Source organism: Gorilla gorilla, chromosome 4 (assembly GCF_029281585.2).
Source record: "Gorilla gorilla gorilla isolate KB3781 chromosome 4, NHGRI_mGorGor1-v2.1_pri, whole genome shotgun sequence".
Classification (NCBI taxonomy): Eukaryota; Metazoa; Chordata; class Mammalia; order Primates; family Hominidae; genus Gorilla; species Gorilla gorilla.
The window spans coordinates 50,224,178-50,246,465 of record NC_073228.2 but is presented as its reverse complement, the minus strand read 5'-3'; the positions used below and the strand labels follow the sequence as shown (position 1 = coordinate 50,246,465).

At 43.2% G+C, this 22,288-nt stretch overlaps 1 protein-coding gene across 3 annotated transcripts in view; it reads right to left on the bottom strand.

The window, feature by feature from the left end:
* The window catches only part of STAT5B (signal transducer and activator of transcription 5B), a 76,393-nt gene that overhangs the window by 23,418 nt on the left and 30,687 nt on the right, over window positions 1-22,288 (bottom strand). For 2 of the 3 annotated variants that reach the window (XM_031010881.3, XM_055388109.2), the window contains exons 2-5: window positions 9,306-9,443; window positions 4,822-4,978; window positions 2,060-2,149; window positions 660-834 (exon numbers count right to left, since the gene is read on the bottom strand). In XM_031010881.3, coding sequence (XP_030866741.1) covers window positions 660-834; window positions 2,060-2,149; window positions 4,822-4,978; window positions 9,306-9,433 — 550 coding nt within the window. In that variant the 5' untranslated portion in view covers window positions 9,434-9,443. The remainder of the gene's footprint in view (window positions 1-659; window positions 835-2,059; window positions 2,150-4,821; window positions 4,979-9,305; window positions 9,444-22,288) is intronic. The other variant, XM_019026941.4, reaches the window with a different exon arrangement.

The window sequence follows — 22,288 nt, the reverse complement described above, 5'->3', positions numbered from 1 at the left end:
CCAGGCTGGAGTGCAATGGTGAGATCTCGGCTCACTGCAACCTCCGCCTCCCGGGTTCAAGAGATTCTCTTGCCTCAGCCTCCCAAGTAGCTGGGATTACATGCATGCGCCACCGGGATGCCCAGCTAATTTTGTATTTTTAGTAGAGACAGGGTTTCACCATGTTGGCCAGGCTGGTCTCGAACTCCTGACCTCAGGTGATCCGCCCGCCTCAGCCTCCCAAAGTGCTGGGATTACAGGTGTGAGCCACCGTGCCCAGCCAGAAAAATTTTTAAACATGTAATTATATAATTTCCTATTTATCATTTCAATAAAGCTCCACTTATAATATGCCTGCTATATACAAAAGTATTGTTTGCTAGTATTTATTTAGACTGTGAGCTCCTTCTCAAAAGAAGAAATGTCTTCCCTGGCAGCTCAGAAGCTCCCTGGATGTGGGGACCTGAGTGAGATATGCACTTAAGGGGGGGGGTCCTGTCATCTCCCCTTCCTAAATCTCATCTCTCAGCACTGTCTTCAATGCAAATAAGTCCCTGCTACTCAGAGAAAGGTCGCTGCCTCCGAATGGAAAATGGGCTTTCTCTCAACCCCACCGGAGCTGCTTTCCAGTCCCCAGGCCCAATCCTCAAGTTGCACAATGTGCCTCCACTGCGCCTCACCTTGGATCCTCAGGCTCTCCTGGTACTGGATGATGAAGTACTCCTGAGTCTGCTGCAGCTTTTTTAACTCATTCTCTGTGTCCTGCGTGACCAGTCGCAGCTCCTCAAACGTCTGGTTGATCTGGAGGTGTTTCTGGGACATGGCATCAGCAAGGCTTCCAGCTGGAGAGCTACCCTGGGAACATATGGGGGGCAGTGCAAGGCAGTGCGAATGGGAGGAAGCCTGAGGCCTTAATCCCCAGGAAAAGCCTATGCCAGCTCCTACAACCAGGTTAAGACCCCAAAAGGTAAATTTTGAGTCGGGAGGAATAGCAAACGTCATCATGAGACACAGGGTGGAGTGGGAAAAGTGAGAAACAGGTGAGCGGACAGAGCACGGCTCAGATCACAAAGCGTGGGAGAAGCTTCCATTTCAGATCTGACCTCCACCAGAGTATTCCAAACGAGGTCCATTGAATTACCTTTGGAGAAACTAGAACGTAACCTGTTCCAGTGTCACCTGGGTTTTCCTACTAATGAGGAGGTGGAGTGATTCCTCTTCCACTCACCCAATGCAAGGACAGCATTAAGCATTAGGGAGGCCATGGGGAGCAGGGCCGTGTGAACACACATCATCTGTGTCCTCACTCAAGATATTCTCGTGATGGAATCATTTGCTTCCACCATGGAAGAGGCCAAACCTCTTGCAGGCATCCTGGAGACCCCAGGGTGAAGTGATGGGGGAGGCATAAACAAGGTCTCTGTGGACCCAGCCCTGTAAGTGACCTGATCAGACCACTCCTTCCACACCTGATTCAGGGGCTAGGGAAAAGTCTTTCCTAAGTATTCTCACCTGAATATGAGCATGCCTTTACTAAAAAATTATTCAGCTGAGGTTGAATTACTTTGCACTTGTTCACATTGTTTTGTGGTTGCAATCTCATCAAGGTTATAAATCAGTTAAGATCAGAGACCACATCTTCTATTTCAATTTTTTTTTTTTTGAGACAGGGTCTCACTCCATCACCCATGAGTGCAGGGATGCGATCATGGCTCACTGCAGCCTCTACCTCCTGGGCTCAAGGGATCTTCCCACTTCAGGTTTTCGAACAGCCAGGACTACAGGCATGTGCCACCATGCCCAGCTAATTTTTTTGTATTTTTGGTAGAGACGGGGTTTCATCATGTTGCCCAGGGTGCTCTCCAACTCCTGGGCTCAGGCAATCTGCCTGCCTCAGCCTCCCAAAGTGCTGGGCTGCACTCAGTCAAGTCTCCTATTTCTTTTGTGCCCCTTAGGATGAAGCTCTCTTTAAAGAGACACCAATAGTGCACCCTGAGTCACCTTGACAAAGGTGGGTCCAGAGGGAGGTGGGTAAGAAAAGACTTCCTGACTGCCCTCCCCATCCCTATGGGACACTCACATTGTTGGCTTCTCGGACCAACCTCTGTTCATTGTACAATATATGGCGGATGCAGCGGACCAGCTCCATGGGGCAGCGGTCATACGTGTTCTGAAAGAATCCAACAGCAGACATCACTTTGTGCCACTCCACACTATGGGCCCTAACCATGCCTCAGGATGGGGAGCCTCCTGAGGGACCTCCTGAATCACAGGAGGCACTGTTCCTCCAATACCAACAGGAACAAGAAGGCACATCATGGAAATCCAATTGCAGTGAAAAGGTAAGATTGTTTTACTTCTTTTTTCTTTTTTTGAGACTGAGTCTCACTCTGTTGCCCAGGCTGGAGTGCAGTGGCACAACCTCGGGCCACTGCAACCCCTGCCTCCTGGGTTCAAGTAATTCTCCTGCCTTAGCCCCCCGAGTAGCTGGGATTACAGGGGCCCGCCACCACACCTGGCTAATTTTTGTCTTTTTAGTAGAGATGGGGTTCCACCATGTTGGCCAGGCTGGTCTCGAACTCCTGACCTCAGGTGATCCACCTGCCTTGGCCTCCCAAAGTGCTGTTTTACTTTTTGCATCTTAATTTGCCTAAAGTATCCAGGGAACATTCTTAAAAACGGGATAAATAAGTTTGAAAAGCCTCGCAAGAGGAGAAACTGGATGCCACTCTCAACTGGGCAATCAAAACTACTACCACCAATGAGGGGATGAGGGACACGGCCCGTCTCTGGATGTGATACCTGAGAAGGACACGTCACCTACAGCTGTCCCTTGGCATCTGTGGGGGCTGGTTCCAGGACTCACTTGGATACCAAAATCTGCAGATGCTCAAGTTCCTTATATAAAATGACATCGTTTTGCATAGAATGCATACAATCCTCCCATACACTTTAAACCACCTATAGATTGCTTATACTATCTAATACAAAAGAAATGCTATGTAAATAGCTGTTCTGTCATATCTTTATTTGTATTTGTTTTTACTTTTTTTCTTTTCCTGAATATTTCTGAGCTGCGGTTGGTGGAATCAGAGGATGCAGAACCCATGGACATGGACAGCCAACTATATTTAGAAGTCTGCTCGGAGATGTGCAGTGTTAACGTAATCATGAGGAAACATCAGACAAACCCCAAATGAAGAACATTTTATCTTTAAAAAGCAGGGGGTACATGAATTATTATTATTATTTTTTGAGATGGAATTTCACTCTTGTCACCCAGGCTGGAGTGCAATGGCACGGTCTCGGCTCACTGCAACCTCTGCCTCCCAGGTTTAAGCGATTCTCCTGCCTCAGCCTCCCAAGTAGCTGGGATTACAGATGTCCACTGCCACACCCAGTTAATTTCTGTATTTTTAGTAGAGATGGGGTTTCACCATGTTGGCCAGGCTGGTCTCGAACTCCTGACCTCAGATGATTCACCCGCCTCAGCCTCCCAAAGTGCTGGGATTACTGGTGTGAGCCACTGCACCCAGCCTACATTAATTATTTTAAAATGCCAATGTAATGAAAGACAAAGTAAGGTTGCAAAATGGTTCCAGATTAAAGGAGATTAAAGAGACATGATGACTAGATGCAATATGTGATCTTGGGCTGGATTCTGGACTGCAGCAGGGAAAAATACCCTAAAGGACATGTTTGAATTAGTTGACAAAATGGAAATCCAGAAAAGTACCTAAAAGTATTCTATCAATGCTAAATTTAGTGTTGATCAGTGTATTATAACCATGCAAGACAAGGTTCATTCTTAGAAAATGCACAGAGGGGCTGGGTGCGGTGGCTCATGCCTGTAATCCCAGCACTTTGGGAGGCCAAGGAGGGTGGATCACCTGAGGTCGGGAGTTCGAAACCAGCCTGACCAACATGGAGAAACCCCATCTCTACTAAAAATACAAAAATTAGGCGGGTGTGGTGGCATGCACCTGTAGTCCCAGCTACTCGGGAGGCTGAGGCAGGAGAATCACTTGAACCCGGGAGGTGGAGGTTGCGGTGAGCTGAGACCGCGCCACTGCACTCCAGCCTGGGCAACAAGAGTGAAACTCCATCTCAAAAAAAAAAAAAAAAAAGACAATGCACAGAGGGACCGGGCATAGTGGCTCATGCCTATAATTTCAACACTTTGGGAGGCTGAGGTGGGTGGATCACCTGAGGTCAGGAGTTCAAGACCACTGTGGCCAACATGGCAAAACCCCGTCTCCACTAAAAATACAAAAAAAAAAAAAAAAAAAAAAAAATTGCCAGGCGTGGTGGCGGGAGCCTGTAATCCCAGCTACTTGGGAGGCTGAGGCAGAAGAATCGCTTGAACCCGGGAGGCAGAGGTTGCAGTGAGCTGAGATCGCTCCACTGCACTCCAGCCTGGGTGACAGAGCAAGACTCCGTCTCAAAAATAAATAAATAAATAAATAAATAAATAAATAAATAAATAAATAGAAAATGCACAGAGGTACTTACTGGTGCAGGGACACAAGGTATGCAACTTACTCTCCAGTGACTGAAAAACGTGTGTGTCGAGAGACAGCAAGGAGTATATGACAACATAAAAGTCAACAACAGGTGAATATGGGCATATGTGGGGAATCTTTGCATGATTCTTGTAACTTTCTGGAAGTTTGAAATTATTCTCAAATAAAAAGTGAAAAAAAAAAAGACCAAAACCACACAACAAGAACCTTATGCACGTGTAACTCAACAATGCTGGACTGAAGGAGAGAAAGAAAGTCTCTACAGGAAGAAGACCCCCAAGGCAAGGTAATTAAGTGTGACCCCAGAGCCCACACCCACCTGGAGCTGCGTGGCGTAGTGCCCCAGCTTGATCTTCAGTAAAAACCCATCTTCCCCCACCTGGTGCTCTGCCTTCTTCTGCAGCTCCTGCACCAGGCCCTCCAGGAGCTGGGTGGCCTTAATGTTCTCCTGTGGATTATCAAGATCTATTGAGTCCCTAGGGGAAAAAAATTACATAATCTGTATACATACATGCACGTGAGCCGTATAAATGCAGCCTCAACACATCCCACTTTTTCTTCAACTAAAGTGATGTTTTTAATCCTCACTGCAAATTTTAAGAAACAGCCCAACAGAAATGGACTCAATGCCTACGTTAATCTATTTGTAATTTACTAAATAGTTGGATTATACAGTAGATTTCATTCTTTTAAAAAAAAAAACTTTTTTTAACAACGTGCTGCCCTTCCTCCTTTCTCTCAATGATGTGCTTGGTGCTTATGCTATTTGCTCCGAGAAATGCAAGGAAAAGGAAAGGGTTCTGTGTACTCTGAAGGAAATAAGGACTTGGATAATTTCCTATTTATAGTTACCCCTCACGAGTGTAAAGGAGGCACAAGGCCAAGACTCTTCTACATGTCCTTTCCAGCCTCAAGGAGTTTGGTATCTGTGGGTTTCTTAGGTAGAGACAGGTGAAACAAGTTATTGCTATTTCTAAGAAGCCCTGGAAATGAGACATTCAGGCAGAGGGTGCCTACAAGAATTTATACGAGTCAGACATTCACATCACTAGTTGCAGACCCAGGACCTGAAGGCAATGCCAACTTTTCCAGTAAACAAGGGAAACCACGCTACAGACTTTGCATTGATTTCAAGCTACTGAAGTGGTGACAGGGGGTTGGATGGTCTCCCTCCCTCCTTTCTTTCCTTCTTTCCTTCCTTCCTTCCCTTCCTTCCTTCCTTTCTACTACTTAGGCAACAATTGACACTGGGAAGTACCAAATTACTTACTCACTGAAGAAACCAAACAGCTGTCGGACTGAAATAACATTCAATAACTGCTGACTGGGTCTGGAGCCAAACAAGATAGTGGTAGCTAAAAGGCTCTGCCATCCCTAAATCCCTGAAGATAGCAACTAATTTCAAAAAAGAGGCACCAACAAGTGTATCAAAACAGTGAGACCAGCCGGGCGCGGTGGCTCATGCCTGTGATCCTAGCACTTTGGGAGGCCGAGGCGGGCAGATTACCTGAGCTCAGGAGTTGGAGATCAGCCTGGGCAACACGGTGAAACCTCATCTCTACTAAAATACAAAAGAAATTATCCGGGCGTGGCGGCATGTGCCTGTAGTCCCAGCTACTTGGGAGGCTGAGGCAGGAGAACTGCTTGAACCCAGGAGGTGGAGGTTGCAGTGAGCCAAGATTGCGCCACTGCACTCCAGCCTGGGTGACAAAGCAAGACTCTGTCTCTACAAAAACAAAACAAAACAAAACAAAAAAAGCAGTGATACCATAGTCCATCAAATAGTACACCCCAATCTGTGCCTTGAGAAGGCAGTTAAAGCAAGTCAGATTCTAAATATGTGTGCCCTATGTATTAAATAGAATATGTATTAAATGAAAGGCTGGAAGGAATGAGGGCAGCCCTGCACCTCTGTTTCAACTGGCAACAATGCCCTTGCTCTGGAAACCCACTCTTTTTCTTTGAGATGAAGTCTCACTCTGTCGCCCAGGCTGGGATGCAGTAGCACAATCTTAGCTCACTGCAACCTCTGCCTCCCGGGTTCAAGTGATTCTCCTGCCTCAGCCTCCCAAGTAGCTGGAATTACAGGCGTGCACCACCACGCCTGGCTAATTTTTGTATTTTTAATAGAGACGGGGTTTTACCATGTTGGCCAGGCTGGTCTCAAACTCCTGATCTCAAGTGATCCACCCGCCTCAGCCTCCCAAAGTGCTGGGATTACAGGCGTGAGCCACCGCGCCCGGCCAGGAGCCCACTCTTAAAAGGATCCAGTCTCTGAGCAAAACTCACAGAAGTCAGGTATTGGTTCTTTACTTGAAACCTTAATTCTCTGTTAAAAAAAAAAAAGACTTGCTTAGACGGCTTAAACATAAAGAACTAAAGATTTGGCTGGGCCCGGTGGCTCAAGCTTTTAATCCCAGCACTTTGGGAGGCCGAAATGGGCAGATCACAAGGTCAGGAGTTAGAGACCAGCCTGGCCAATATGATGAAACCCCGTCTCTATTAAAAATACAAAAATTAGCTCGGTGTGGTGGCGGGCGCCTGTAGTCCCAGCTACGCGGGAAGCTGAGGCAGGAGAATTGCTTGAACCCGGGAGGTGGAGATTGCAGTGAGCCGAGATCACGCCACTGCAGCCTGGTGACAGAGCGAGACTCCATCTCAAATTAAAAAAAAAAAAAAGAATTGAAGATTCTTCATTAAAATCTTTATATTCTGAAGAAAACCAAAGCTAAAAAATTTCAAGTTTTCCTTAATATCAACACAAGTCTTTTAATTCATTCAGTGAGAACACCAAATGAGAACTCTGCTAAGTGAAATCTGAAATTAACAGTAACTTCCTATTCATGTTTTTCTAAATCCTCCACATCAGAAAACAGGAGAGAAAATGAAAAGGGAGTGGAAAGCACTAAACGAGGTACAGCTGACATTCTCATATTTAGCTAATTTTTTTCCCTCACTTAATTACATGAAGTTGAGTTTTTTTTTAATTGCCTAGAAAATTGCCTTTCTTTGGTGATCTTTAGTTTCTGAACAGAAATTTGCTACTAACACGCATTGTGATTATTCTAAGGCAACATTACAGACAGGTATATGGCCCTTTGCAAATAGCAGCATCAAAGCTGGTTCTCTCAGGGACTGTCAAAGAGGACCCATGGCTAAGACGGTGAGGCTTGAAGTATCAAATGAATATGTCAGATCGACTGACAGACTGTAACCAACCAGCAAGCTCCCAGACCTTGAGCGGAGCAGTGTACATCCTGCTGCCTGGTGTGTAATAATGATACCAATTAAAAACCTGTGCTGTTAGTCGACTGCACTGTACTAATTCTAAAAGAAATTTAAAACAACTCTCCCCTCCCCCAAGTATGTAATCAGTAATCTGGAAAATAAAGAAAAATTAAAATGCTTATCAAATCTACCACCAGAATGTAATTAGTGTTAACATTTGGGTATATTTTCGTTTAGTTTTTTTTTTTTTTTTTTAAAGGCAGTCTCACTCTGTTGCCCAGGCTGGAGTGCAGTAGCGCGATCTCAGCTCACTGCAACCTCTGCCTCCCGAGTTCAAGCGATTCTCATGCTTTAGCCTCCAGAGTAGCTGGGATTACAGGCGCCCGTCACCACGCCCAACTAATTTTTTGTATTTTCAGTAGAGATGGGATTTTGCCATGTTGGCCAGGCTTGTCTCAGAACTCCTGGCCTCAAAGTGATCTGCCTGCCTTGGCCTCCCAAAGTGCTGGGATTACAGGCATGAGCCACAACACCCACTCAATTTTCTTTTAGTCTTTATGTGTATATATAAAATACATATAAATTAAAAACACCAATGTCTCCACTGTTAAATTATTTTTAGTTTTTTGTTAGATGTAAACTTTTTAAGAAATGTAAAATAATTTATATTTAATAAACCATAAGAAATAAATTATAATTAAATTATATGCATATTCACACCTATCTGCCCCATTAAACACTAAATTATTATTATTATTATTTGACATAGGATCTTGCTATGTTGCCTAGGCTGGCCTCAAACTGCTGGGGTCAAGCAATCCTCCCACCTCAGCATCCTGGGTAGCTGGGATTATAGGTGTGCACCACCACGTCCAGTGAAACACTGAATTATCTGGAGATGAGGGCTTTAATTTTGTTTGTTTGTTTGTTTGTTTTGAGACAGGGTCTCACTCTGTTGCTTAGGCTGGAGTGTAGTGGTGTGATCATGGGTTACAGCAACCTTTGCCTCCCAGGCTCAAGTGATCCTCCCACCTCAGCCTCCTGAGTAGCTGGTACTACAGGTGCACACCACCACACCTGGCTAATTTTTGTATTTTGTACAGAGACAGGGTTTTGCTATGTTGCTCAGGCCTTCCTTGAACTCCTGGGCTCAAGCAGTACACCCGCCTTGGCCTCCCAAAGTGTTGGGATTACAACACAGTGATGGGCTTTAATTTTTTTCATATAAATTCTACTACTTAGGACACTGCTAGGCATCCCATGGGCACTCGAAACATATTTGTTGGCTGCTCTTTCTTAGCAGTAATATTCTAATGCTTTTAGACAGTATTTACTATTAAAGGGAACAAATCCTGTTTTAAAAATCCCAAGAGTTATTCCATCCCCTCAATCTAAGATGGGCTTAAATACCTTTCACCTATAAAAAGAAAAAAATTTTTAAATACCTTTTTATGGATCACATTTAAAAATGTTTAAAAATACAACTTTGAAAGTTGCCATCATGACATCTTTCTAACCAAACTCCAATATTCTTGTGTTTCACAAAATATGATGCAAACATCCTTGTTCACCTACCATGCTTGGCTTTCGATCCACTGGGATAAATAATGCCGCACCTCAATGGGAAAATGCTGGCCATATAATGCTTGCATCTGATGAAGGGCTTCTCCTTGGAGCTGCTGAGCTTGTATCCACACAGCCATGGTTTACAATCTGTTGAACAAACAATCAGTGCTTTGGGTGTTTTTTCTTTATTTTCCCCTTACATCCACCAGAGTAAATATTCACTTAGTTACCAAGGTAAATGTTTTTATTTTATTATTTATTTTTATTTTTATTTTTTTGAGACAGAGTCTCGCTCTGCCACCCAAGCTGGAGTGCAGTGGCACAATCTTGGCTCACTACAACCTCCGCCTCCCCGGTTCAAATGATTCTCCTGTCTCAGCTTCCTGAGTAGCTGGGATTACAGGCGCACACTACCATGCTTGGTTAATTTTTGTATTTTTAGTAGAGATGGGGCTTCACTGTGTTGGCCAGGCTGGTCTCGAACTCCTGACCTTAAGTGATCCTCCCACCTCAGCCTCCTAAAGTGCTGGGATTACAGGCGTGAGCCACCACGTTTGGCCAAAGTAAATGTTTTTAGCCCTTTTGGTAGACTAAAGACAATATTCTTGAACTGAATTTTAACTTTAAAATGTTTTCAAAATGTAGACACTCAGCCTGGCCATGGAAAGATACACAGCTGGGTCTATGAAGCTCTGACTATGAAATGTACTAAGGTCTTATAAGCAAAAGTACAAAAGGAGTATTAGGGAAAGAATTGCTAACTTTGACATCGTAGACATATTCTTTACTTTTGTTCAAAATTGTCAGCCATGGTAAGCAGCATTTCAACAGTAATAAATAATTAGCAGAGAGTTGTTTTTTTTTTTTTTTGAGACAGAGTCTTGCTCTGTTGCCCAGACTGGAGGGCAGTGGCAAGATCTCGGCTCACTGCAACCTCTGCCTCCCGGGTTCAACCAATTCTACTGCCTCAGCCTCCCAAGTAGCTGAGATTACAGGTGCCCGCCACCGAACCCAGCTAATTTTTGTATTTTCAGTAGGGATGGGGTTTCACCATGTTGGCCAGGATGGTCTCGAACTCCTGACCTCAAGTGATCCATCTCAGCCTCCCAAAGGGCTGGGGTTACAGGTGTGAGCCACTGCGCCCAGCTGAGAGATTTTTTTTAAAAAATCACTTGTTTTAGATTTGGTATTTTGACTTCAGAAATATAATAAACATACGCCATTTTGAAAAAGCCCAGTAAAAGAAAAGTGAAAATATCTGAAGTGTTGATTGAACCCTATGCATTATCACTAGTTACCTAAGCAGCAATGCTTTGCACACAAAGAGCACAGATTTATCTGGAAAAATGCCCCAAGGTTCACCTCCTGAGTTACTGCTAAGGAATTTATGAAGCAATGTTGTTAAATTATAGCATTTACAAATCTTTCAGACACAAAAACAATACATTCCACCTAAAAGTTGGAAATATGAACCATTATACTCCAATAGCAGGTAGTTTCTTTTTTTTTTTTTTTTTAATTTGAGACGTAGTCTTGCTGTGTTGCCCAGGCTGGAGTGCCGTGACACGATCTCAGCTCACTGCTAGCCCCACCTCCTGGGTTCACGCCATTCTCCTGCCTCAGCCTCCCGAGTAGCTGGGACTACAGGTGCCCACCACCACGCCTGGATAATTTTTTGTATTTTTAGTAGAGATGGGGTTTCACCGTGTTAGCCAAGATGGTCTCGATCTCCTGACCTCGTGATCCGCCCACCTCAGCCTCCCAAAGTGCTGGAATTACAGGCGTGAGCCACTGCACCCAGCCAGTAGTTTCTTTTTTTAACATGCTCTTGATTTTTTAAAAAACAGCTTTATAAAACTACCATGATGCCCCCCTCAGACTCACCTGACAATTTTTAACTCATTTGGCAGATGCTCTTTGAGTTTAATCAGATTAGAGCAGAAACATTTGGGTAGACTGGGAAGGGACTTCAAGTAACTCTAAGGACTGAAAATGAATCTTGCTCTAACACTATTTTCCATAATGTAGAGTTTGGTATAAGGCAGGGTTATCTTGAATTCCATCCCACATGATTTGGCTACTGATTTGTACAATTCTTCTAAGAACTAGGTTACAGTTAGGGGCCGGTGACTTGGACTTGGATTTTGTTTACTACCAGAGACTGCACAAGTGTGTTAGGAAATAAAAATCTCTTCTGTTAGTTGTAGTTGTCTGATCACATAACACTGGGCTATTTATGGGACAAGTCAGTTAGCCAACAATGAGGTGTAGGGGAGTGCCAGTTATCTATTTTAGACTAGTGCAATGCTACAGAACACTTGAGAAGTGTATAATTTTATTTAGGGCTTTTAGGCATTAAGGCTGGGATCACTGTAGACCCAATTTGACCCAAGACATCAAATTTCAGTGGCTGTGAGTTCACCAAAACACTTAGATAAAAGAGCTCTCTCCAGAAGCAATTCCACTTTATAATCAAACACTGGAAGTCACTTAACTGCACAATATATTTTTTAATCAAATAAATCATATCGCAAGATTTTGGAAAACCAGAACAGATACCAAATCACGATTTTTGGATGAAGGATAAGGAATGGATGGCCAGGCACGGTGGCTCACGCTTGTAATCCCAGCACTTCGGGAGGCTGAGGTGGGTGGATCACCTGAGGTCAGGAGTTCGGGACCAACCTGGCCAACATGGCGAAACCCCGTCTCTACTAAAAATACAAAACAATTAGCCAGGTGTGGTGGCATGCGTCTATAATTCCAGCTACTTGGGAGGCTGAGGCAGGAGAATTGCTTGAATCTGGGAGGCAGAGGTGGCAGTGAGCCGAGATTATGTCACTGCACTCCAGCCTGGCAACAGAGCCAGATTTTGTCTCAAGAAAAAAAATTATATAAGGGATGGATGAATGAAGGTGCTTAGGCACTTAAGTATATGGAAGAGTGATAAAAGAATGAAGAGAAGAATCTAGGTGTTAGTATTCCTAAGTAGTAAAGAGTAAGAAGTAGGCCCTCACCATAGCTCTCAATGAATATGTGAGTGATACCAACAAATACAAAAATTCTCCTGCATCTGCATTCATTAGGTGAACTGACTTCAGAGACAAAATAAGGAAAGCTATGAAAACTTTTATCTCCCCAGAGACTCCTTCCCAGCCCACTCAAATAAAACGGCATTCTGGTCACTCTCTATCCTCTTAATCTGCTTTATTTTTCTTATCATTTATCAATTCCTGATATTGATCATATATTTGCTTACTGACTTCCCACCAGGGTGAAATCACCATGAACACAATGACTTTGTTTTGTTCACCGTGCTTTCTCCTTGGTCTAGAACGGTACCTGGCACATAAGCATCATAATTTTTTTGTTGCATAAATAAATGTATACACACAATTTGACCGATTCTATTGGCTCTTTTCAAAGTTATAATTGAACAATGTATCAGTATGAAACATCAAGGCATGAAAATGGAACATATTTCCATTTAAATAATCAATTACAATTTTTTTTTTTTGAGACGGAGTCTCGCTCTGTCGCCCAGACTGGAGTGCAGATATCTCAGCTCACTGCAGCCTTTGCCTCCCAGGTTCAAGCAATTCTCCTGCCTCAGCCTCCCGAGTAGCTGGGACTACAGGCACACACCGCCACGCCCAGCTAAGTTTTGTATTTTTAGTAGAGATGGGGTTTCACCATGTTGGCCAGGATGGTCTTGGTCTCCTGACCTCGTGATCTGCCCTCCTCGGCCTCCCAGAGTGCTGGGATTACAGGCGTGAGCCACCACGCTCAGCCAGGAGCACATCTTATTCACGACTGTGTCCCCAGCGTCTAGTACGGTGGCTTGCCTATGGAAAGTGGTCAAAAAATACTTGCGGAGCGAATAAATACACAAACAAATATTTAACATTCCCTGCTGGTCAAGCATATTTAGGAGCCTATTACTGTTTTAGGAAAGAAATACTGTGGTGATATACTATGCATGTAGGGGTATTAAAAAATGTCACTCTATTTTGCCTTAAATTTTAGATTATTTCTTAGTTTTCATCAAAGAGTAGACTGCTGAGCTCTTAGAATTTGTAGAATATTTTTATGATTCTAGTTATGAACATGCCACAATAATTATTTTCTAAAATAGCATCCCATTTGAAGGATAATAGCTGGTAAATACCAAGTGGCAATTACCTTATTTTGATAAATACAATATAGTTTCACTACACATAAGTGCTTTGATAGAGCTGGAGAGTAGATTCTGCTCACTGCTATTCAAAAGCGTAAAATAAAAGTACACTAACTAGTACAGAGTCATTTTTATTTTACTGTTAAACTGAAAATTATCTATATGTGAAATATGAGATGATTTACTGAGATTATCATTATAAATTCTAAATACCCAGTTTAGGAAAAAACCAACTGTTTTCCCAGTTACGTGAATAACACCTAGAAGCTATGTAGTGGTTTTACGTGAATAACACCTAGAAGCTATGTAGCGGTTTTTTGTTTGTTTGTTTTTTGAGACGGAGTCTCACTCTGTGTCGCCTAGGCGGGAGTGCAGTGGTGTGATCTCGGCTCACTGCAGCCTCTGCCTCCCGAGTTCAAGCAATTCTCCTGCCTCAGCCTCCTGAGTACCTGGGACTACAGGCACTCACCACCACGCCTGGCTAATTTTTTTTAGTAGAGATGGGGTTTCACCATGTTGGCCAGGTTGGTCTTGAACTACTGACCTCAGGTGACCTGCCCGCCTCAGCCTCCCAAAGTGCTGGGATTACAGGCGTGAGCAAGCGTGCCTGGCAGCTAAGTAGTATTTTTCTTCATACATGTCAGAACTCTTCACCCCATTATCAGGCTATGTCCACATGCCTGATATGAGTAGCATTCATCTAACCGACACTCATCCTTCTAACTGGCATTCATCTAGCCATCGAACGCTACTCTGCATCCACAAAGACTGTACCTCTGTCCCCAGTACCCGCCCTCTTCTGCTTATTTACGGGCAGCTCCAATTTCAGTGCGTGATGCTCAGACAAGGGAAGTGGTTTGTTCTTTGGTAAATCATCACAGGGGATTCTCTAAAGACTGGGAAATGGATTCACAATCTTATTTTTAGGCCAAAGATGAGAACTATTTGAGCTCGGTTGAGTTGCACTCTGTGTTCACAGGCATTTCAGAACAACCTAAGACAGCCCTGGATGCAGAACCCTGTACTTTCTGAAGGCATAAAGCACCTACCTCAACTTTATATATCTGGATATACCCACGGGCTTGGAGAGCCAAATAAATCAGTCGGGCCCTCAGGCACTTGTTAATAAAAGTTTCAAAGTCTAATAGCTCATAATGTTACAGGCTTACTGAAAACCATAAAAATGAATGTCCACCACATAAATAAATGATATAAGTGAGTGGGATTTGGAATAATTTTGTCTCAGTCATAAATATCTTTTCTCAGAAGCTTTTCCTTTCTAAAAGTAAAATATAAACTATAACAAAGAAAAACATCACTGTCTCTCTGAGGACTTGTAGAACACTGTGACCAAGGTCTTGCCCTAGCTAAACTGCAGTGGAGAGTAGTGTCTGACATTAGAAGGCCCACTGTGTATCTGCCAACTCAGTGAATGAATTCTAGCGTGGGGTGGGAGTAGGGGGTTAATATGAATAATATTATGCATAATATGAATAATACGAATCCAGTAGATTTGGTCTGCTGGATTCATGTGTATAATTTAAAGCATTTTGTAATTCCGATTCTCCATCCTACCCCCCATCCCAGGGCCAAAGTCTCTAAACTGGGGTTAAACTTTTAGAGATGATGCTGAACTCACCTAAATACGGTTCTGCCAAAGACAGCCTGTTAAGCCTCTCTGTGCCTCAGTTTTCTTATTTGTACAATGGGAATAATAATACTTATGCCCCTTAGGGGGCTGCTGTAAGAATGAATTAGTTTTATGTACATACCTAAAACAGTATCTAGCTAAGAGCAGGTGCTCTGTAAGTACTCACTACTGTTCTTACTGTTACCTTAAACTTACAAAACCGGCTTCTTTCTCCCATCTCTAATTTTAACTCAATTTAATAAACTTTCCAAAAATCAATCCTCCACAAATAGCTCTTGCTATCCTTCTCCTTAACCAATATCCTCCAGTATAAACTTTTCTATCCATCCATCCATCCATCTGAGACAGGGTCTTACTCCATCACTCAGGCTGGAGTGCAGTGATGTGATCATGGTTCACTGCAGCCTCAAACTCCTGGGCTTGAGGGATACTCCTACCTCAGCCACCCAAGTAGCTAGGACTGTGGGCACATGCCATCACACCTGGCTAATTAAAGAAAAAAACTTTTTTTTTTTTTGTAGAGACAAGGTCTTACTATGTTGCCCAGGCTGGTCTCAAACTCCTCACCTCAAGTGATCCTCCCAAGTCAGCCTCCCCCAGAGTGCTGGGATTAGAGGCACAAGCCATTGTGCCTGGCCTTTTTTTTTTTTTTTTTTTTTAGGCAGAGTCTCGTTCTGTCACCCAGGCTGGAGTGCAGTGGCGTGACCTGGGCTCACTGCAACCTCCGCCTCCCGGGTTTAAGCAATTATCTGCCTCAGCCTCCTAAGCAGCTGGGATTACAGCCGCCCCCCACCACGCCTGGCTAATTTTGTATTTTTAGTAGAGACGGAGTTTCACCATCTTGGCCAGGCTGGTCTTGAACTTCTGACCTTGTGATCCACCCGCCTCGGCCTCCCAAAGTGCTGGGATTACAGGCTGTGCTGGGCCCTTTTAAAAGATGGTATTCCTATTTCTTAATCAATTTCACTGGCACAAGGACTTCTGCAGACAGGAACTCTTGGGAGGTGGTGGTGGAAAGGCACCATGAAGTCTGTTCTCTCATCTTTGAATGAAAGAATGGAGAATTGTGAAGGGTGAGGGTGGTACAGTAACAGCAAGGCTTTGATTTTGCCCTATGCATACTAAACTCTTTAAAAAAAAAGAAAAAAGAAGAGGCCGGGTGCGGTGGCTCATGCCTGTAATCCCAGCACTCTGGGAGGCCGAGGCGGGTGGATCACGAGGTCAAGAGATCGAGACCATCCTGGCCAAAATGGTGAAAACCCATCTCTACTAAAAATACAAAAATTAGCTGGGCGTGGTGCCATGCTCCTGTAGTCTCAGCTACTCAGGAGGCTGAGGCAGAAGAATCGCTTGAACCCGGGAGGCAGAGGTTGCAGTGAGCCAAGATCATGCCACTGCACTCCAAGCTGGCGACAGAGCAAGACTCTGTCTCAAAAAAAAAAAAAAAAAAAAAAAAAGGAGAAGAAAACTACCTATTCCATTCCTTCCAATATGTTGTTGAACAGAGAGGACTAAGCCAGCAGGGAGCCATGGCTTTACCTATTCCTTCCAAGGACATATCTGACTTTTAATAATTAAAGTACAAAAAATAACTAATGAAATTTGAAGTTTTCATTTATTATACTGCTTTATGAATTATTAGCAACAAATATTTCAATTCATCTAATAAATAAAAATAAACTTCAGAAATAGGATAAGAAATAAATAACATTTATCAGTGTTATTATTATCCCCCATCCAGATTTAAGAGCTAGCTAAGCACTTACTATATTACTTATAACAAGTGCTTTTATGAATCTACTCTTTATCCTAAATCCCTCAGACGTAGGCACTATTATTATCCCCGTTATGGATGAGGAAATTGAGGGTCATCAAGATTAAGTAGAATTGTAACATGGTGAAACAGTTTTGGAAAACTATCTGGCAATTCTACAAAAGGGTAAACATAGAGTTACTACATTATCCAGTAGTTCCACTCCTGGGTATATGCCTAAGAGAAGTGAAAACATGTGTCCCCAGAAAGTGGGTACACAGGCCAGGTGCAGTGGCTCACGCCTGTAATCCCAACACTTTGGGAGGCTGAGGCGGGTGGATCACCTGAGGTCAGGAGCTCGAGACCAGCCTGGCCAACATGGCAAAAACCCATCTCTACTAAAAATTAAAAAAGAAAAAAATGAGCCGGGCACGGTGGCGGGTGCCTGTAATCCCAGCTATTTGGGAGACTGAGGCAGGGGAATTGCTTGAATCTGGGAGGTGGAGGTTGCAGTGAGCCGAGATCTGTGCCACTGCGCTCCAGCCTGGATGACAGGGCAAGCACAGCAAGACTCTGTCTCAAAAACAAAGCAAAACAAAAAACAGGTACACAAATGTTCACAGCTGCATTATTCATAATCATCTCATAATCGCCCCAAAGTGGAAACAACTCAAATGTCCACCAAAGGATAAACAGATAAATATGGATAGGAATGGATAAATACAATGAATAAAATGGAATATTATACAGATGTTAAAAAGGAATGAAGTACTGATGCATGCTACAGTGTGGATGACCTTGAAATCATTATGTAAAGTGAAAGGCATGCAAGGGAACATACTGTAAATTCCATTTTTATGAAATATCCGGAATAGGCAAATCCATAGAGACAGAAAATAGATTGTTGGTTGCCAAGGGCTGAGGGGAGGGAGAAATGGGGAATGATTGCTAAAAGGTAAGGGCTTTTTGAAGGGATGATGAAAATGTTCCGGAATTAGATAGTGGTGATAATTGTATAACTCTGAGAATATACTTCAAAGGGTGAATTTTATAGTGCGTGATTATATCTCAGTAAAGCTATTTTTAAAAAGAGAAAGAGGTGAAACACTTGCTCCAGGGTCGGTCCCATACTACTAAGGGGTACTATCTGGGCTGGACCTACCTGAGAACCTGCACTTACTTGCACCACTGCACCAGGTTGCATGCATGTTGAGGACTTAAGGTGGTTTGCCATTTTCTATGTACTTTTCTGCCTGTTTGTTATATTTCATAATTTAAAGAGAGCAAAGAATGAAAAATTAAAGTAAGAAACCTAATACTGAGGGGCTCTGATTCTGGCAAAGGCTAGGGCTGGGTGACAGATGAAAGAGATGACGTATAAACATTGCTTCTGATCTGAAAAGTACAAGGCAAGGAGCCAGGGTTCAAAACTGTTAAACCTATCAGCTCCAGTGAATGACTAAGTATTCTGTACAGAATATAAACAGCAAGTTCCAGCCAGGCGTGGTGGCTCATGCTTGTAATCCCATACTTTGTGAGGCAGAGGTGGGCAGATCACCTGAGGTTGGGAGTTCAAGACCAGCCTGACCAACATGGAGAAACCCTGTCTCTATTAAAAATACAAAAAATTAGCCAGGCGTGGTGGTGCATGCCTGTAATCCTAGCTACTTGGGATGCTGAGGCAGGAGAATCGCTTGAACCTGGGAGGTGGAAGTTGCAGTGAGCTGAGATCACACCATTGCACTCCAGCATTGGCAACAAGAGTGAAACTCCGTCTCAAAAAAAAAAAAAAGAGCAAATTCCCTAATTATGTTTACTGCTTTACTGTTGATACCAACATTATTAAATATATTAAATGGTGGTGGTCACCTAGTACAGCAATTTTTTTTCTTTTTTTTGAGACAGAGTCTTGTTCTGTCATCCAGGCTGGAGTGCAGTGGCATGATCTTGGCTCACTGAAACCTCTGCCTCCCGGGTTCAAGAGATTCTCCTGCCTCAGCCTCCTGAGTAGCTGGAATTACAGGCATGTGCCACTGTGTCTGGCTAATTTTTGGATTTTTAGTACAAGCAGGGTTTTACCATGTTGGCCAGGCTGGTCTTGAACTCCTGACCTCAAGTGATCCACCCACCTCGGCCTCCCAAAGTGTCGGGATTACAGGCGTGAGCCACCATGCCCAGCCTAGTATAGCGATTTTGAGGGACGGAAAAATATTCAATAGCAGCAATAAAGGATTAAGACTTCATTCATATTAAAATTGGACTAATATCAAGTAAGAAGGCTATCACATCTAGAAGTAGGTTAATACCAGAGCCATCTGCTCTTTAATTTTTTTTTTTCTAAATACTACCTTATATGCAATCAGGAAGCCAATTCTCTTTTTAAAAAATCACATTATTAAACAGATGGGAAGAGAACAGAAAGAATAAAAGCATTTGGCTCACAAAGAAGCAAACAAGGAAAAATGTGCCCAGGCAACACAGAGATGATAGTATTCTGGGAAGACAATCAGTCATTAATCTTTATGTCACAGCCAAATCACTGCATATTACAATAGGAAGAACAGAGAATGGAGGAGGGGAAAGGGGTAAGGGAGGGAATAAAGGAGAAGGTAGAGAAAGGATCTACTTACTAAATATAAAAATCAAGTTTCAATCAGCAGGTTACTATATATTTAAAACTCTCATCTAAATATAGGATATAAAGTCTTGGTCAAAGATGCACAATCTCAAAAATAAAGAGAGTAGACTCAGACAAGGATCATCACAGCTGCTAAAACCATTAGGTGACAGTTGTTGGGGAACAGCATTTAGTCTCAAAGTACTACTCACATATTACTTATTATTCAAAGGGGAAAAGGTGCATTTCTGTGGATAAATCTGGCAGACAATGCCTTAACCGAGTGATCAAACATCCCCAATCATGGGATAAACTGACATTATGTGCCTCCAGATATGATTTGCTGAAAAGAATACACAAACTAAATCATGAAGAAACAATCAGACAAATCCAAATTGTGAGACTCTAATCAGTGATCCCACCCCCCCACCCAAAACAGGTGGAACTGTTCTAGGTTAAACGAGACTGAAGAGACACAACCACCAAGAGCGTAATTCAAAAACAAAAACACGACTGGGTGTGGTGGCTCATGCCCGTAATCCCAGCACTTTGGGAGGCCAAGCCCAGAGGATCACTCAAGGTCAAGCATTCGAGACCAGCCTGGTCAATATGGTGAAACCCTGTCTCTACTAAAAATACAAAAATTAGTTGAGCGTGGTGGCACACGCCTGTAGTTGCAGCTACTCGGAAGGCTGAGGCACAAGAATCTCTTGAACCCGGGAGGCAGAGGTTGTAGTGAGCTGAGATTGCGCCACTTGCACTCCAGGCTGGGCAACTGAGTGAGACTCTGTCTCAAAACAAACAAAAACACCCACAGCTCTAAAGGCCATTATATCATTATATATTAGATATTACTTTATCACTGCTAAATTTCTTGAGAGTGACAATGGCATTCAGGTTGTGTAGAAGAATGCCCTTGCTGGGAGTAGATACACTGTCAAGTATTTGAGGGTAAATGGCCACGACGTCTGCATCTTACTTTGGCAGGAGAAACGGAAGAGTGACAGTGGTGGGGAGTGTGGGAAAGTAAATCTAACAACTGTGAACACTGGCTCAACCTAGGTGAAGTATATGCGAGTACTCATTGTTCTATTCTTTCCACTTTTAAGTCAGGTACACTTTTTTCAAAATCAAAATTAAGGGCAAACATTCCAAAAAAGAAAAACAAAGCAATGAAAGCAGAGGTTTGACTCTCACTTTGAAACTGTCCCTGGTGGTCAATAAAAATCTGGACTTCTTAGGCGTTGTGCTGCAGCTTGCAGGCCACCAGCATGCAAGTTGGGCTCTCTTGTGCCATGGTGGCCCACAGTGTACGTGTGTTATCATTATCTCCATGTCCAAATCCAGCCAGCAACTTAAGTGATCCCTTTGGGAAGAAGCTACATCTGTATCACTTTCCAGATGACTAAAAGCACTTGCCGTAGCCCAAAATTAATGACCATCTACATTATGGAAAAATAAGAAATGATTTGAAGCTGCCATGTAGTCCTATCTTACCTTCAGAATTTTTTTCTTTCTTTTCTTTTCTTTTTTTTTTTGAGACAGGGTCTCACTCTGTCACTCAGGCTGGAGTGCTGTGGCGTAATCACTGCTCACTGCAGTCTCAACCTCCTGGGTTCAGGTGATCCTCCTCCCTTAGCCTCCTGAGTAGCTGGGACCACAGGTGTGTGCCACCATGCCCGGCTAATTTTTTTTTTTTCAGAGATGGGGTCTTGCCATGTTGCCCAGGCTGGTCATGAACTCCTGGGCTCAAGTGATCCTCTTACCTCGGCCTCCCAAAGTGCTGGGATGACAAGTGTGAGCCACCACACCCAGCCAGCCTCAGAATTTCTAGTGAAGGTTTATATTTGTACTGTAATTCAAGATCAACTCATCTTAGAATCTGTCTCTTGGACAATTCAAATCTTTTAGTTCAGGAAAAAAACTCCTCAGCTACTACAATACCCTGTTTCTATACTACTTAAATGAAATATAATCCCTTTCCTCTTGTTTGAAAGTTAAAAACAAACAAAACAGGCAATTTATTAATAAATCCACACATGTTACCAATATTTTCCCTATTAAAGTTCATGGCCTCCCTCTTACCATTGAGAATTACAGTGTTTAGTTTCTACCTAGCAAAATTTTCTTTGACGAGTGCCTTGATTTAGGCCAATTCCCAGGGATATATACCGTCGGGACAAACAGAAATAACCAAAATGTCCAAAATAGGGGGATGATTAGACTATAATGTATTAATCTAATGGGATATGGTACAACCAGTTGAATGAAATATAAAAGCTATGTTGAAATATAAAAACCATGTAGACGCATTTTTAAATTTTTATTTTATTTTATTTATTTATTTTTTTGAGACAGTCTTGCTCTTTCAACCAGGTTAAAGTGCAGTGGCACAATCTTGGCTCACTGCAACCCCCACCGCTCGTGTTCAACCAATTCTCTTGTCTCAGCCTCCTGAGCAGCTGGGACCATAGATAGGCATCTGCCACCAATGCCTGGCTAATTTTTTTTTTTTTGAGATGGAGTCTCACTCTGTCACCCAGGTTGGAGTGCAGTGGCGCGATCTCGGCTCACTGCAACCTCTGCCTCCCAGGTTCAAGCGATTCTCCTGCCTCAGCCTCCCAAATAGCTGGGACTACAGGCACGCACCACCATGCCCAGCTAATTTTTGTAGTTTTAGTAGAGACAGGGTTTCACCATGTTGGCCAAGATGGTCTCGACCTCATGACCTTGTGATCCGCCCACCTTGGCCTCGCAAAGTGCTGGAATTACAGGCATGAGCTACCGCGCCTGG